This window comes from Lepus europaeus, chromosome 12 (assembly GCF_033115175.1).
Source record: "Lepus europaeus isolate LE1 chromosome 12, mLepTim1.pri, whole genome shotgun sequence".
Classification (NCBI taxonomy): Eukaryota; Metazoa; Chordata; class Mammalia; order Lagomorpha; family Leporidae; genus Lepus; species Lepus europaeus.
In genome coordinates this window covers 17,185,589-17,203,008 of record NC_084838.1, presented here as the reverse complement: position 1 = coordinate 17,203,008, position 17,420 = coordinate 17,185,589, and the positions used below count along the sequence as shown (strand labels likewise).

The following is a 17,420-nucleotide window of genomic DNA, read 5'->3' as shown; positions in this document are numbered from 1 at the left end:
TGGGTAACAGTGGGCACCTGCCTCAACATCTCTGGGCCTCAATCTATTCATCTGTGAAGGCTTTTCTGCTCACCTTACAGAGTGGTTGCAAAGATCACCTAAGATAATGGATATGAAAATTTGTTGTAAATTGTTAAGCTCTCTTCAAACATTAGTCATTACTATTATGATAATGAAAAGCAAATGGCACATGAATATTTCACAAGCATGGACTGGGACAGATTATTTGTAAAGTACTCTCATCTATCCGGGTTGTAGGAATAGACACTTCCTCTTTTTATTACTAACTTTCTAATAATCTCTTTCCAAATCTGATCGTCAAATTCCCTTATCTCCCCCGTCATTTCTCCTTAATATCTCCTCTTGTGCATAGTTATTTATTACTGAACTCAGGGTGGTACTTGGGGAGACAGTTAGAAAAATATACACATGCATATTTTGTACAGAGACATAAACAAAATGAAGCCAGGGTGCCTCAATTCTAAGCCAAGATATTAAAAAATATACATCTTCCTTGTGGGTCTGTCAGAGCTGCTCATGTTAGTGATACTTAGTCTGAAATTAGGCTTAACAACCTCATGCCTATAGTGGCTTCAAATTTGTTCACATGTGGGATTAATGTAGAAAGGGAACAAACGAAACATGCTTCAATGAATTTTTTCTTTTCTTTAATCTTAAAAAAAAAGTTTTACAAAGCCTTTTGGAGTCTCTCTTGGCTAAAAAGAAAATCCTTTTGCCATTAACTGTTCCTGCAGAGAGAGCCTGCTAGCTGCAAGATCATGATGAGGGTAAGCATTAATTAAATCTAACTGTGAGAGAATAATTATGTACACATATCCGTCAGGGCAAGTTGTCACTACCCAGTAACAAAGTTGGATACAAACTCCATCAGCAGAACTGTCAGGCAGCTGTTAAAAGGATATAAATGTGTCCCCAAAGGATCATTTCATTGGGAGGGGGGGCGAATTGGATTGCAAAGGATTAATGAGGCGAGGGGTTTGTGTTTTCAATTGGATGTAAAATGCAAACCGAGTAAGTTGTGATATCATCATTTAACCTTAATGTTTAGCTACATTTGGATTTCTAACATGTGGTAGGGACCATTAGACCTTGTACATCAAGCCAAAATTTTTCATCATGCAATGAGATTAAAGGTTAGTTTTCTTCAAGTTAAATTGCACAAAAGTTTACAACAAAATCATAAAATTTAATTTACACAGATGGCATATTCTTAATAATAATTAGGCAAGAAAATGAATATAAATCCCACCAGGGCAATTAGGATATTCGGTGAATTTTTCGTTGCTGTTTTCATTTCTGGCAAATTCTAGTGTAAGCTCTGAGAGTTGTGTATGTGCAGAGACTCCACAAAGGTGATGTCAATGCTAGTCTTGGAGGCAGGCTCCACAAATAGGCACAGCTACAATGTAGGAGAAAGAACAGTAGCACTGGAAGCAGACAGATCTACAATTATCTAAGCTCCCTCACTGTCTGGCTGAACAAACTTGGGCAACTTATTTCACAACTCTGAACATCAACTTCTTTGACAAATAAGGGTTAGAAGGGCTGTATACAAATGCATGTGAAAGCAGCTACAATAGTAATTGGCATAAAATTAGTGGCCAAAAATTATTGTTTCTTATCATTTATATGTCCTAACCTAGGGAAGACAATAGAAGCAAACCATAACAGTAGCCTCAGGATTTGTTTTTCCTATAATTTCATCTTTGCTAGAGGAGTCATGGAGAGGGATGGTTTCCAGATGAGGAAATCAGTGGGAAGTCTGGCTGGTATCCCAGTAGCCTTGATAGAAAACCACAATGGTCAAACCAAGGTTATTTACTCCACTGCACTGACAGTAATTTGTAATCCTTTTACTTAGGTGCTTAAGTGATTGATTTGGTTTGATTGACTGCCTGTTTCTTCCTGTAAACCTGGAGACCACAGGGGAGGGACCTCACATCTCTAGTTTTCCATTGTAGTCCCTGGATCTAGGATGGTGCCTCACACGTAGCAGGTACTCAGTTGAAAGGATAAATGAACTCAGATTACTGACACCATAAACAAGAGTGTCAAATTGTTAAGTCAACAACAGGAGTCACTGTGTACTTACTTCTCATGTGGGATCTGTCCTTAATGTGTTGTCCAATGTGAAGTAATGCTATAACTAGTACTCAAACAGTATTTTACACTTTGTGTTTCTGTGTGAGTGCAAACTGATGAAATCTTTACTTAATATATACTAAATTGATCTTCTGTATATAAAGAGAATTGAAAATGAATCCTGATGTGAATGGAATGGGAGAGGAAGTGGGAGATGGGAGGGGTACGAGTGGGAGGGAAATTATGGCGGGGTGGGGGGAGCCATTGTAATCCATAAGCTGTACTTTGGAAATTTATATTTACTAAATTAAAAAAAAAAGGATAAATGAACTCAAGAAACTCAACAACAAAACCAACAATCCAGTTAAGAAGTGGGCAAAGGACTTGAACAGATGTTTCTTAAAAGAGGAAATCCAAATGGCCAACAGACACATGAAGAAATGCTCAGGATCACTAGCTACAAGGGAAATGCAAATCAAAACCACAAAGAGGTTTCACCTCGCCCCAGTTAGAATGGCTTCCCTACAGAAATCAACAAACAAAAATGCTGGTGAGGATGTAGGGGGAAAGGTAGCCTAATCCACTGTTGGTGGGAATGTAAACTGGTACAGCCACTGTAAGACCTCAGATCTCCCATATGACCCAGCCATACCACTCCTGGGAACTTACCCAAAGGAAATGAAATCTGCATTTGAAAGAATTGTCTGTACCCCCATGTTTATCGCAGCTCAATTCACAATAGCTAAAATATGGAATCAAGCCAGATGTCCGTCAACTGAAGAGTAGATAAAGAAATTATGATATATGTACACTATGGAATACTACATAGCAGTAAAAAAAAAATGAAATGCTGTTGTTCACAACAAAATGGATGCAACTGGAAAACATTATACTTAATGAAATAAGTATATGTCCCAAAAAGACAAATACTGTATGTTCTCTCTGATCTGTGGTAACTAATAGAGTACCTAAAAGATTATCTATGGAAATGAAATTGACACTGTGAGATGCAATGACTTTGAACAGCCCTTGTCTCAATTGTTGAGTTGTTTTTTCATATTATTTGTTGAACTCTTTATTTAGTGTAGGGTTAATCTTACATGTATAAAGTTAATTGAAAATAGATCTTAGTGCAAAATTAAGAATAGGAATAGGAGAGGGAAGAGGAAGAAGGATAGGAGTGCAGGTAGGGTGGGAAGAATCACTATGTCACTAAATTTGTATAAATGAAATTCACATAGTTTGTCTACCTTAAATAAAAGGCTTATAGGCAAATAAATAAAGAATAAATGAAAGTCATGTTGGAGACATAGGGCACTGACATCTACTTAGACACACCAGGAGAGGCTACAATCCAGGAAATGGGAAACAGCTACAGCAGCCCTATAGAACAATTAGGAAAAGCTTCATCCTGTGTCAAGAGATATTGCTTTGACTTTGCTTTGTGGCTATGCTTGGACGTAGAATCTGATCTTTGTCTATGAGCGAAGTCAGAAAACCTACCAGAGATCTTAGCAATTTTATAATTATCACTGTAGCCACCTACTCATAAATGCCAAATATCTTGCAGAATTCTTTCTATGCAATCCTGCTTGAAAGCAAAATTACTTCTTCAAGACATTTATGAAGGTTGCTGCATTTGCTACAACACTCCACTGACAGGGAGCACTCCAACACTTCTCAGCCAACTCCTTTGGCAAGACAACAAAGCTGACACAGATACAGGAGAAGGTCAAATATCACAGTTCCCCCCATCTCCAAATTGGTACAGCCAGATCCTACAAAAGTAATGTGGAGGAAGTTTTCTCTTAGCAGATGATACCCCGAAAAAATGGATTATTTCCATAGTTTGAAACAGAAATATGATAAATATGGATTGAAACCAGATACCACTATTTTGCCTTGAAGTGATCATTTTTTCTAGAAGTGCTTTCCTTAACCACCACCTCCTGTGTACTCCTTCCCCCAATAAACCCCAGAATCCCAAAACTAAAGTACAAAATCACTGCACATAGATTGCTTCTCCATAATCCCATCCCTGATTAGAAATAAATGTCTTTCACAGGATAAATATTAAACCATATTTAGACATAAATTTTGTAAAGTCATCACTGACCATAAAATGAAATTTCAGGAAAGTAGGTCAAAGCCAGAAAATTGAAGTCATAAAATGTCAAGACCCATAAAGCGAATTTCTCACTTCTTCAGAAAAATCTTTAACCTGTGACTCTTCGGGGCAGAATTTTCTATATGTCTATTTGATTACACTGTTAATAGTATAGTTACATTTTATTATTTTGTTGTTTTGTTTACTTGATCTAACAGTAAGATTTCATAAAATGTCTCCAATTTTGACTACATATTAATCAACTTGTACTTTTTTCAATATTGTCTTGATATATTTTGAAGCTATAGTAAGTACAGATTTCATTTATCTCCTTGTAAACTGGTTCCTTTTATGATTAATTAATGACTGTCTTTATTCCTAAGGAGGTTTTTGTTTGTTAAATGTTGTTTAACATTTTATTTTTGATATATTTATATTTCTTTAAAAGCTTTCATTTGACTGGTATTTGTCTTTTCCTTTCCTTTTACTTTCAAGCTTTGCATCTTTATTTTTCAGGGGTATTTCTGGTAAACAGCATGCAACTGGATCTTGTTTACAATGATCTATCTTTCAATTTTAAGCAAATTACTTTTACTGTGATTTCTGGTACTTTGGAGCTTATTTCTATCACTTTATCTTTCTTTTATGTCATTGTTTGTACTTCCTTTCTAGTTGTGGCCCGCCAGACCCCAGCCCCTACCTGGAGTCACCATGATATCAGCTTCTAAACTCTTATCCTGGCTTTGAATTTATTTTGTTTTTATTTTTTAAAGATTTATTTATTCATTTGAGAAAGAGAGAGAAGGAGAGAAAGAGAGAAAGGTCTTCCATCCACTGGTTTACTTCCCAAATGGCCAGAACTGGGCTGATCCAAATCCAGGATCCAGGAGCTTCTTCCGGGTCTCTTGCACAGGTGCAGGGGCCCAAGCACTTGGGCCTTTTCTGTCGCTTTCCTAGGCCATAGCAGAGAGCTAGATCAGATCAGGAGCAGCCAGGACATGAACTGGTGACCATATAGGATACTGTCACCACAGGTAGAGGCTTAGCCCACTACATCACAGCATTGGTCCCTGGCTTTGCACTTCTTACACATAGATCCTCATTCCTTATATCTGGGGGTTTCCTTTATGTTTGAGATGACTGACTTTTCTAAAAAAAAGTTATGTTATATCTCACACTTGTTTTGTGTGTGTGTGGAACAGGAAAGCCCACCTCAGCTTTGTCTGTCATGCTGTTGAAAGTCCACTTATCCCTTGACTGCTTTACTTTCACATAGCAATGGAAGTTTTGTTCTATCAGCATTAACATGTATATATTTTACAATTAGGATGCCCCCCCAAATTTTGAAGCTCATTATATAAACACAGATCAAGAACTTCATAAAAGAGTCATGGGTACTGAGCAACAACTCTATCAACCCATCCCCAGAACACTTATTTGCAGCATAGCTTGAAAACTCCAGCTAATGGTTCAGGCACTCCACCCCACAGTCTCAGGATATTGAACGATGTCTGCCTTAAACATGGGAAAATGCAAAGCTTCTCTTTGCAATGTCCTAAGTGATTTACCCATTTGATTACAGATGAATTAGAAAAGAACAAAAACTGCCAACTTCAAACTGTGTTTTATCACAGTTCCCCAACAGCCAGTCCTAGTAGAAGTCATAGGGCTTACATGATTTTACATGTTCAAATGGCAAGGAAAAAGAATGGTTTTGTAAATTAGGGGGTCTGGATGCCATTTCTGAGTCTCCTAGTTTCTGTGTGTGACAGAGATGAGTCTCCCCCCTCCATCATTTTCCACATCTACAAGCAGGTTAGATCAGACTATCTTGAAGTTTATTTTCATTTCTGATGGACTTCAAGACCTGCTTTGACCATCAGTATGAAACAGAAGGGATGATGTGCAACTTCAGAGCTTAGTCAAGGCCTTGCAGCTCCATGCAGTTTTAGGGGCCCAGCAGCTTGTCTACCATCCTGGGGTATCTGCTGCATGACCAAGGTCAACTAAGCCTATTCCGCATAGACCAGAACTACCCACTGAGCAAAGCCCAAATGCTTGACATGAATTAAGTGCTAAATAATTGAATGCTGTTTTAAGTTACTAAGTTTCAAGGTTTTTTTTTTAATTGTTCAACAACTCAGTCATAGTATATACCATCTTGATGAAAGAAATATTCTAAGGGCCAGTGCTGTGTAGGTTAAGCCTCCGCCTGTGGCACCTGCATCCCACACAGATGCCAGTTCATGTCCCCGCTGCTGCTTGTCTGATCCAGCTCTCTTTCAATGGCCTGAGAAGACAGTGAAAGATGGCCCAAGTGTTTGCGTCCCTGTACCCACATGGAAGCTCCTGGCTCCTGGCTTCTGGTCAGCCCAGCTCCAGGTGTTGCGATCATTTGGGGAGTGAACCAGTGGATGGAAGACCTCTTTCTCTCTGTCTCTTTCTCACTCTGTAACTCTGCATCTCAAATTAAAAAAATCCATTAAAAAAAAAGTATTCTAGAGTTGTGTCCCTAATTGTGGTTGCCTCTCCACTAGGCAGGCCAGATAAAATTGATTGAGAGCTTCCTGACATATTTCAGATGGACAAAGAAAACTGCCTGGAGGAGACACACACTTTTAGGAAAGCAAACTTCTCTGAAAGACACTTCACGGAAGATTTAGAGAGGCAGCTATGCACTGTGACTACAGATCAGCTCTCCCATGCCTCAGCTCGACATAGCATGGGGATCATAGTGTTGTTGTTGTTGTTGGTACTGTTCCTGGCTGTACCTTTTAGGAGAGGCACGTGGTCAACTAAAGCAAAGTAAGATACCTAGGGCAAAGACTCCCTGATCAAAGGTGCATATCTCTCTCTGTCTTTGAAGGTAGCTGGGACTCTGATTTCAGGATACAATTAACCTACAGCACGCTTTGAAGGAGAATTTCTGTAATCATCCTGGTTCATTCTTAAAACAACTCTAGGGAGAAAGAAAAGGAGGGATTATCACTTCCCCATATGCTGGGAATGAAGTCCTGAGGAGACTGAACAGTCTTCCTGAGGGCCTATTGTACTAAGGAAAGGTTAAAGTTCAAATCAAGGCTTTTTGACTCCAAACTCTGGAATTTTCACTAGAAATAACGCTCCCACTCAAATGTATAATCAAAGACAATTTGAGTTGGAGATTTGTGAAAATTATCTAGAGTATTAGCTTTGTTTTCCAAATAATAGCAAAGTTTCCTTCTGTGTTCAGTGCGTGCTACTAAGTACTTTACATGCGTTAACTTTCATCTACTGAGTCTTCCTATAAAGTGCTGCCTGCAAGATTCGCAGATTAGGTTATGGAGACTTTGTACATAAGTCATTTCCCAAGTAGAGCGAGTCAGTGGTAGAACCAGGACACAAATCCATCTCCTTCTGACTCTAGAACCTGACTGCATTACCACAAAGCCATACAGCCTGTAGAGTGGGACATGAAGTCTGCAGATTAGAAGGTCTTGTCCAAGATCATGCAGCAAGATGCACTGCCCATTAATTCATCAAACATTAATTGAACATCTGCTATTTGTCAGAACTAGCGTAGTCAATGGAACACAGGCATGGCCTGGATATTCTTGCTGTACTTGAGGATATTAAGGAAGAAGATGAGAAGTGGCCATAATGACAAGTACCTCAAAAAAGATGGTAAAGAGGGTATCAAAGCATGTAGCAAATATGAATGACCTCCATTTGAGAAAAAACTGAAGAGCCTTCATGGATGGAGAAAGTGACTCCAAGGTCTTGTTTCGAAGGAAGAACAGGCTTTGGATATTGGCAATGGGCAAGAGAAGGAAGATCCAATCACAGGAATGGAAGCAATAGGTGTTATTTCAATACAGACTTAAGGTTAGTCCTCAAACAGCTGGGGTCAATCCAATTCTCCTTCTGGCGTGTGTAACTATGTCATGATTTCAGATGAGCTTCATTTTGGTGGTTCAGTGCCAAAGCTTCCTTGGACAAAGGGGAAGTCGGCCTACCCAAAAGTCCTCAACAGGGCCCAACACTGTGGCATAGTAGGCTAAGCCTCCATTTGCAGTGCTTACATCCTACATGGGCACCAGTTGTGTCCTGGCTTTTCCTCTTCTGACCCAGCTCTCTGCTGTGGCCTGGGAAAGCAGTAGAAGACTAGAAGACGGCCCAAGTGCTTGGGACCCTGCATTTACGTGGGAGACCTGGAAGAAGCTTCTAGAGTCTGACTTTTGATGGTCCCAGCTCCAGCCATTGCGGCCATTTGGGGAGTGAAGACCTTTCTCTCTGTTTCTAACTCTACCTCTCAAATAAATAAAATCTTCAAAATAAAAAGTCCTTGACAGGAAGGGAAGGCTGCTGAAGAGGGGAGGATACAGGGATGGGTGAACTAACATGGGGACCCAAGAAAGATTGATCCTGGAGCTGCCCAATCAATATTTAAGCAGCGTAACAACCCATTAAGGCACTAATTTAAAGTCATTAATATTTCTATTTTCTTCCAACTATGAATAATTTATAGCCAGTTACTAATAAAAAGAAATATACAAATACACATAATATGTATTCCAGGGAGTGTGTTCACAATTTAACTAAACGTTGAGCTTGTAGAAAGGAGGGATGAAGGAAACAGCATTTGCCTCCCAAGAGATATGGAGAAAAGTCCAGGGCCTTATTCTGGTGGAGGATCCGGTGCATCCTGGTTCACGTTTGTCTCCAGATATCCCCACAATGCTCTGTACTTTCATTCCCATATTCTTTTGTGTGTGTTTTCTTTCTTCTATCTATCAGCAATGTTATCCCAACTTCTCTCTTTGGCTATTATCCATGCTATTCAAAGATTACTTCCTTTGTGAAGCCTTCTCTAAGTATTGTGTTTAATAAATACTCCCACTTCAGTCTACATTAACTCCTTGTATCCACTACAGTATAAATGTATAATCCTCTTTCCTTCAATAAGTAATGAAGAACTTCTGTGCAGAGATCCACTAGCCAGATTCTATTTGGATATGACACACCAAAAAAGTTGTGGGGGAGAGGCGCCTTGAAAAAAAATGTCCAGTTACTTTGGAGATTTCTGAGGACTTGGGACTTGCTCCCAGAGAGAACCTTAAGGGGGCAGTCTTGATTCTCTGTTGGTTCAGAGAAGGAGATGCCTCACCTCATAAAACCACCTTGCTCCTAAAAACCTCATAGCATTCCTGATGATGCAGAAACATCTGCTTATCCAAGATCAACTATGTCTTCTTCCTTCTTGTATTTAGACTAGGCTGGTACAATTTCATAACTCAAAGGTCTTATCCAGGGTAGTCAAATCATTTGGGAATTTAAATATGGGCTGTGAATTCACAGCTAACCCACTAGTTGTATAAACTTGGATGAGTCACTTAACTGTGTAAGTCTGAGTTTCTTTTTTTATTGAATGGAAATAATTATAGTACTTCGTTATGGGATGATTGGGATCTTTTAAGCACAGTGCCTAGAACACCCTAAACATTTAATAGATAGTAAGTTGCACTGCACCTCTTTAACTGTATTATTTGAGGCTATGAACCACCTTCGTTCATCTCTCTGTACATCCATCCATTCATCCATCCATTTTCCCACTCATCCAATTTTGACAGTTGTTTTTGTTAGGCATTTGAGCTATAGAGACATAAATCACTGATCATTCTACCATGGGAATTTAGGCATGGAATAAGGTGAAAGACATGCCTGCCTGTATTTATGAAGGACTACTATAAGAGCTGTGATAAAGACCAGCTCCATGAGCATCCAGATTCCAGAGTGTCTCCGCCAGCTGGGACCAGGGCTGAGGAAACACTTCACAGAGAAGACTGAAGCTGGATTTGGAAAATGGAAAACAATTTCCAAGAGAGCAGGCAGGGGAGTATCTTTCTGGTAGAAAATGATCGATACTCAGAAAGTAAAGCATGCTGGGGAAGGGAGAGATGGCCCTTGTGCTGGAGGTTATGGAAAGTACAGTGGCCTGGGGCTGGGAGGCAGCCATAGCTAGGTGCAGTCTGTGCTCAGGAGAAGCCTTTCATGGCGGATAGTGGCAAATTTTAGTCCCATTAAACAGGACACCCCTCAGCCAACAGGTTCTTCCTTCTAAAATACATCCCTGTGGGTAATAATACTGACTAAAATAAGAGTAAAAATGGCAGTGATAGGAACAATAGGGGCTGGAATTGTGGTACAGTGTGTGAAGCCGCCACCTGAAATGATGGTGTCCCATATCAGAGCTCCGCTTCAAGTCCCAGCTACCCCACTTCCAATCCAGCTCCTTGAGAATGTTCCTGGGAAGTCAATAGAAGCTGCCCTAAGTACTTGGACCCCTGCCTCCTACATGGAGACACATATGGAGTTCCTGGCTCCTGGATCTGGTCTAGTACAGACCTGACCATTGTGGAATTGGGGAGTGAACTAGCAAGTGGAAAATCTTTCTTTTCCTTTTTCTTTCTCTTTTCCTCTCTCTCTCTCTCTCTCTGTCTTTGCCTCTCAAATAAGTAAATCTTTTAAAAAACAATAAGTAGTAAGATAATATATCACCTGTGCTCAGTGTGCACATTTGCCAGGCTCTGTGTTAAGTCCTTTATCAGCATTGTCTTATTCTATCCTATGGAAATCCTTTGAAGATGGCACTATTACCATTCCCCTATAATTAGCATAGTCATGGTTATTCCTCTTGGAACTCAGTATTGTCTGAAGACTTGAGCAAATGTTGAATGATTTACCTAATGAATAAACATGCACACATTATGAAATAGAAAGACATAGATTTTTTTTTGTTTTTGTTTTTACAATGGAATCTGGAATTGGGAGCTTGTGACTAATGTCTTTGAAACACAATTGTAGAACCTCTGGTAGTGTGTTCACTGTCAACTTCTTTAAGAAGGCTTAAGTTTAAAAACGGCAGAAGCCCCTAATGCAGGAGACAGAGTATCAGGAAAACATCCAAGTCACAGGAGCAACATGGTCAGGTTCAGTGTGTTCACATAAGATTAGTCCAGCTACCAGGTTGGAAGACGTATTTGCAGTTGACAATGCTGACTGAAGAAGATGCGGTAGGGATCCAGGTGAGACATAATGAAGCCTCAACCCGGTCCTAGGCAATGGCTTGGGATTTGTAGATCCTGGCAGTCAAATGGGCAGGACCTTAACAGGGACAATACCAGGTATACTTTATTAAAGTTGATCCTGTGTCAGGTAGTGAGCCAAGCACATCTCAGGTATTATTTCACAACCCACATGCAATGTGAGCATTATTAGCACTATCTGACAGAAAAGGAAATTGAGGCAGTACATCACTCTAGTTCATTTGCTTAAGATCAGTTACATGGCAACACAAAGGTCTGCTCTTAAAACAAGGGGGTAATGATAGCAGGCAGTAGCTCTAAAGACAGATCATCATCTCTCCCCTCTTGAACTTTTGGGACTAATGTACTCCCATACAACTGCTTTATAAAAAACAAAAGGGGGGAATGTTAGTAAAATGGTGCAGTTTTATCTGTGGCGCAATCTATACCCTGACACTATCCTAGTCCCCGCCGCCATTGCTGGAAGCCAGGTGGCCACATAGCCCAACCACCGCTGTCAAGCTCCACCCTTATCCTAATGGGATTCGCTGCTCCTACATCCCTGACTGACCCCCGGCAAAGTTTTAAGAAGACCTGTTCCTGAACACGTGGCTCTCTCTCTCCCTGTCTCCTGACCTCTGTTTCTCTCTCTCTCTCCCTCCCTCTCCCTCTCCTGACCTCTCCCCCCACCTTTCCTTCTCTCTCTCAATCTTTATCTCTTGACCTCTGTCTCTCTCTTACACTCTTTCTCTCTCTTTTCCTTCTTCACCTCTTCCCTCCAGTCTGTCGGGTTTCGCCCAATAAATTCTTTCCCTTAAAAAATAAAAAGAAGAGGGTAAACTGCATGAACTCCAGGAAGCTCTCCCCCCCACACAAGGAAATCCTCCCTTGCTCTATTTGAATGAAGCACCTCTTTGCACTATCTGGGACACTGGGGAGTGGCTACTTAACAGCTGTTTCATAAAACTCTGTCACAAACACGAAGGCAGCAATTGTGTCCTCCACGAGCCATCACTGTCTGGCGAAGGATGGTGCACTTCTGCATCTATGAAGCCTCTCAGGACAAAGCCTTAGATACAGAAACACATTGGAGCTGTTTTTAACCATGTGCTCAGTTCCATGACACTGGTTCTCAGCTACCCATTCCATCTGCTAGAAATCACCAGGCACCATGAACTGGGCGTGGAGCCTAATGAAGCAGAGAGAGGCCAGGTGCTCCCTCTCTGGGCCAGAAAAGCCACTGCCATCTCAGTGACAGGGGAGGGGACAGAAAGCAAAAAGACCAGGAACTGAGACCATCATCATATTTAGGGTTTTTCATGGTCCATGCAGGCTAATGGAGCATTTCCAAAACAGCGTTTCTATGGATGCTCCTGCAAGATGTTAATAAATGTTTCAGGGGAAAATACAGTCTGTGGTCAAGATGGTATCACAGATGAGGAATCAAATAAAAGAGTCCAGCTTTTTGTACTGCAGGACTTTTTAGTCTTTATTAGACTGAGATCCTCTTGGAGTTTGAGCACCAAGGGGAACAGGGAATGTGCAGAATTTCCAAACTCTGTTTAGAACATGGAGTTACTTTATCCAAGAAAATCTTGATGGTATATGTTGAAATACTCTCCTGCAAAGCCTTATCCAAGGGTAATTGCAAACTCCGGAGCAGGATGTCAGTAAGCCGTCTTAGTAATTGCTCAGGAGCATCCACTGGAGCACGTTTGATGTGCTATCAGCTAGTAAGTCTGCTATGGGGATGCAGGATCCTCCAGAGGTTGGTACCAGGAGGCATTGGTTTACCACAGATTCCTCTCACACAATGTTTGAAAGTTAAACTAAGCGACTTACCAGTGATCTTTGATGTTAATACCATCACTGATTCAGCAAATATTTATGAAGCACTTTCTATATGTTATGTGTATGAATATGAAGATTCTATCTTTTACAGGTAGAAAAAAAAAAAGAAAGAAAGTTTAAATAACTTTGTACTAAAATATCACTACGGAAGAAAAGACATGGTGACACAACAGACAATACCAAGTGGAAGAAAGGAGCAGACTTTAGTCTGAGAAGTCATGGAAGATGGTACTCAGGGGCCAACGTCTGAATAAGAGAACAGAAAGGTGAGAAGGGGCAAGCCAGAGGAGCAGATAGTGGGAAAGAGGAGACAGAAAAAGACGTGGCTAGGAGAAGGAATAGCCAAGTTCTTAGGCTCTAAAGAGAGGAATTATGTTCTGTGCTGATGAGACTGCACAGCTCAGTTCATGGTAGAAAGCTGTTGAAGGACTTCAAGCCGCAGAATGACCTTATCTGGTTTATGTTTCTACAAAGAGGACCCTGGCTGCCTTGGGGAGACTTAATGACAAGGAGGGAATTGCTGCAAGAAGTGACAGTCGTTATAATGGATACAAAGAAGGGAGGACAGATTTCATATGCACTGATGAGATACAATCGGAATCGTTCATATTTTAGTTTTCTCAGACCCCATCTAACTTGTAAATTAAAATAATGTGATATACAATTATGGTCTACATCAAACAGTAGATTTTTATAAATAATCTAATTTGAAATTCTGCTCTAAGAAGGAGAAACTGACAGATTCAAAACGGAAGGCCAAGTTTTATGCCAAAAAATCTTTCATGTGGCATTGCTTATAATGATGAAATATTAGAAACAACCCAAACGCCTGACACTAGAGCCCTGTTTAAGTAAATTATAGTGCCTAGGAAAGGATATATTTGAAAAATTCAATGACATAAAAATGTTTAAAATCTGACGCTTGGAAAATGCATTCAGATTAACAGTGAAGAGGGGAGAGGTTATGGACTTGTGTTTATGAGGTCTGAATGTGCAGGGAGAATACAGCAGAGGAATTGCTAGTGATAGTTAAGTTTGAGTGAAACTCCAAGTGTCCATGAATGTTCAACTCCAAACAAACCTAAGACAGCATTTATTCCATTCCTGATACACACTGTCCAAATACTCCAAGGAGGTCTGCATTTATGATTTCAGGAGATATTTATAGCAATCTTCTAATGTAGGGATTGGCATCCCCATTCTACAGAAGAGAAAATTGAGGCTCCAACAGAGCCAATGACTCATCCAAAACCAATCACATTGAAACTTGTTTGGCAAGGTATAGGATCCAGGTTTTTACATGGCAATTAGTATTAGTCACTGAACAATGGTTCAAACCCGAGGTCACCATGTAAGTTGCAAGAAAAACCACAGCTATTCCTGTGACCTTGGCTTAACATGCATATCTCACCTTCCTATTGGGAGGATTTCATAGGAGTTAGACATGCTCCTAACAGATAACAAGCAACAACTCTGTGCCAGGCAGTGACTCTGGCCCAGAAATGCAAAAATAACTAAAACCATAAAATAATCTCAACCCTTAAGGAACTCTTTACCTACCTAAAGAAAGAGTCAAATTAAAGTAAAATATACTACACAAAAATGAAACAAGTGCTTAACACACATTTCAAGAAAATCCTGGGGGGCCGGCGCCGTGGCTTAACAGGCTAATCCTCCACCTTGCGGCGCCGGCACACCAGGTTCTAGTCCCGGTTGGGGCGCCAGATTCTATCTAGGTTGCCCCTCTTCCAGGCCAGCTCTCTGCTATGGCCCAGGAGGGCAGTGGAGGATGGCCCAAGTCCTTGGGCCCTGCACCTGCATGGGAGACCAGGAGAAGCACCTGGCTCCTGGCTTTGGATCAGCGAGATCCAAAGTGGCCATTGGAGGGTGAACCAATGGCAAAGGAAGACCTTTCTCTCTGTCTCTCTCTCTCAGTATCCACTCTGCCTGTCAAAAAAAAAAAAAAAAAAAAAAAAGAAAAAAAGAAAAGAAAAGAAAAGAAAATTCTGGGGAATTCAGATTGAGCTGTGACCACAGCAACCATTGGTATCTGCAAAGGAATGTGTCATTCAAGTCAATCTTGCAAACACAGGTAGGACTTCACTGGTACAGAAAATAGTGGCTAAGTTAATTAATTTTGGGACGCAGATGTCTGGGGTCTCCCTGGCTCCCCCACCTACTGGGGTATCCCCTCAGCTAGGTCACTGTACCTTTCTATGTCTCAGTGATACCATCTGAAATGTGGAAATTATTGCCTCACAGGCATGTAATAAGATACATGTGTTATATCTATATACCTCTACACTACACTTGGAAAAAGTGTCAATAAATGACAACAATCATTCATGAAGGTCAAATAGGGGGTTTCATGCAGAGAGAACAGCATGGGAAAGAACACAGATGTCAGAGCATGTGGATTAGAAGAGACAGCAGACTTCAGAGCTCTGTGTGGCTTTGAATGTCACGTTCAGGAGCCTGAAGACTTCCAAAGGTGCTAGATAACCACAGGAGCCATGAGAGAAGGGCTGTGACATCGTTAAAGCCAAGGTACAGGAAATGGAGAAGAGCCAAGAAGATGAGTAACCATCTGGAGACTACTGAGTGGACTGAAAAAAAAAAAAAATGAGGTTTGGAAATCATGCAGTGACAAGTAGGTTCCACCCAAAATCACACAGATGATAACAACGATGAAGGAAAAAAGGGAAAGAGAGAAGAGAAGAATGAAGAGTAGAGAATGCTTTTTATGGAAGGCTGGGCTGGACACTGGGCTAGGAGATTGTAAAAACACTGTGAGATAGGAGTGGTTTGGAGAAGTAGAACGACTTGCCCTGGGTGACATAGCAACAGATTTGAAATGTGAATGCATCTGATTTACCAAAGTCCTGCTCTTGATCAATATATCATGCAGGCTTCTAAAGGTGGAGGGCAAATCTCTATTCCTAGCTCTGAGCCTGAAGATGCCTTCCATGAGAACACTCTGCATCTTGTACTCTCCAGAGTGTCTACAACCACAATTTAAAGAGCATCTATTGTGCAGAGGGCCTGGGGCTAGGTGCTTTCATAAACTGTTGCTTATTATCTCACTCACTGTAAAATCTGCAGGTCCCATTGCCTTTCTCATATTAGGCAGATGGGGCTCAGAGAGGTCAGGTGTACCCCTGAGGCACAGTCTACTAACTCCAAGGAAAAGTACCAGGGAGAGAGTGGCATGAAATCTAGGAGCATAGGATAGCAAGGGAAGAAGGAAAAGCTCTCCTCAGCATCTTCCCAACTGGAGGACAGCTTGTTGACTTCCTGGCAAGAGGTTCCAGGAGGGCCTACCTCGAGATCTGCTCCTCCGCTTCCGCTTCCCAGCCGAGGCGCGTGGGGCTGGCCGCAGCTGACCGATCTCGATGGGCGTGTTAGCGCGGAAACTCTCCTTGAACTTCTGCATCAGGGATTCCACTGTCTCCTGCGTCGCTTCTGCTGCTGCTATGGGGTAGCAATGGGGCTGAGGTTAGGGGCTTGGCCCACCCTCAGCTCCTAGAGTAATAGGCCTGGCCAGGCTGGGTCCCTGGAACTTTCTCCATGACTCATGGAGATACAGATGCACAAGTCATTGGCCTACACACTTGTGTACCTGTTGGACTTACTTATTTATTCCATACCTAGTATTTTCCAGGCACTCCCCTAGGCCATGGGCATAGTAGTAGTGAAGTAGACACAACCCATGATTCAAGTAATTCATAGTTTGGTAAGAGACATATGTAAGCAAGCCCAAAACTGTCCAACTTTTCTGATAGAAACATATAAAATTCTTAAAAAGTACTAACATGGATCATCTCACCCATTCTGGAAATCAAGGCAGAATTCCAGGAGCAGGTAATATCCAGACTGAGATATTAAGGATGAGTGGGAATTATTAAAGATGGCATTTTTTTCAGGGTAAGGTTGGAGAAGAGATTTGGATAGAGATTATCTTAGGCAGAAGGAGAAACATGTGTGATGATGTGAAACCAGAAGGAGCATCATGCATAAATAGTGGCAAGAAATTCAAGGTAGCTACAGTGGAGCTTGCAATAGGGCTTCTAAGAGATGAAACCAGAGAGACAGACATCTCGTGCAGGCAGGTGTTCGGCACAGCAGTTAAGCTGCAGCATGGGATGTCCAAATCTCATGACAGAGTGCCTTGCTTTGAGTCCTGGCTTTGCGCTTTATTCCAGCTTCCAGCTAACACACAGCCTTGGAGGCAGCACATGATGACTCATGTAATTGGATGCTTATCACCCATATGGGAGACCCAGATTAATTTCTTG

General features: G+C 41.2%; 1 protein-coding gene across 5 annotated transcripts in view; it reads right to left on the bottom strand.

Annotated features, from left to right (window-relative positions):
- The window catches only part of ASTN2 (astrotactin 2), a 1,014,855-nt gene that overhangs the window by 716,009 nt on the left and 281,426 nt on the right, over positions 1-17,420 (bottom strand). For 3 of the 5 annotated variants that reach the window (XM_062207681.1, XM_062207682.1, XM_062207685.1), the window contains exon 4: positions 16,447-16,596. The exons of 1 other annotated variant lie outside the window; for it this stretch is intronic. In XM_062207681.1, the coding sequence (XP_062063665.1) occupies positions 16,447-16,596 (150 nt within the window). The remainder of the gene's footprint in view (positions 1-16,446; positions 16,597-17,420) is intronic. One more of the 5 variants, XM_062207684.1, reaches the window with a different exon arrangement.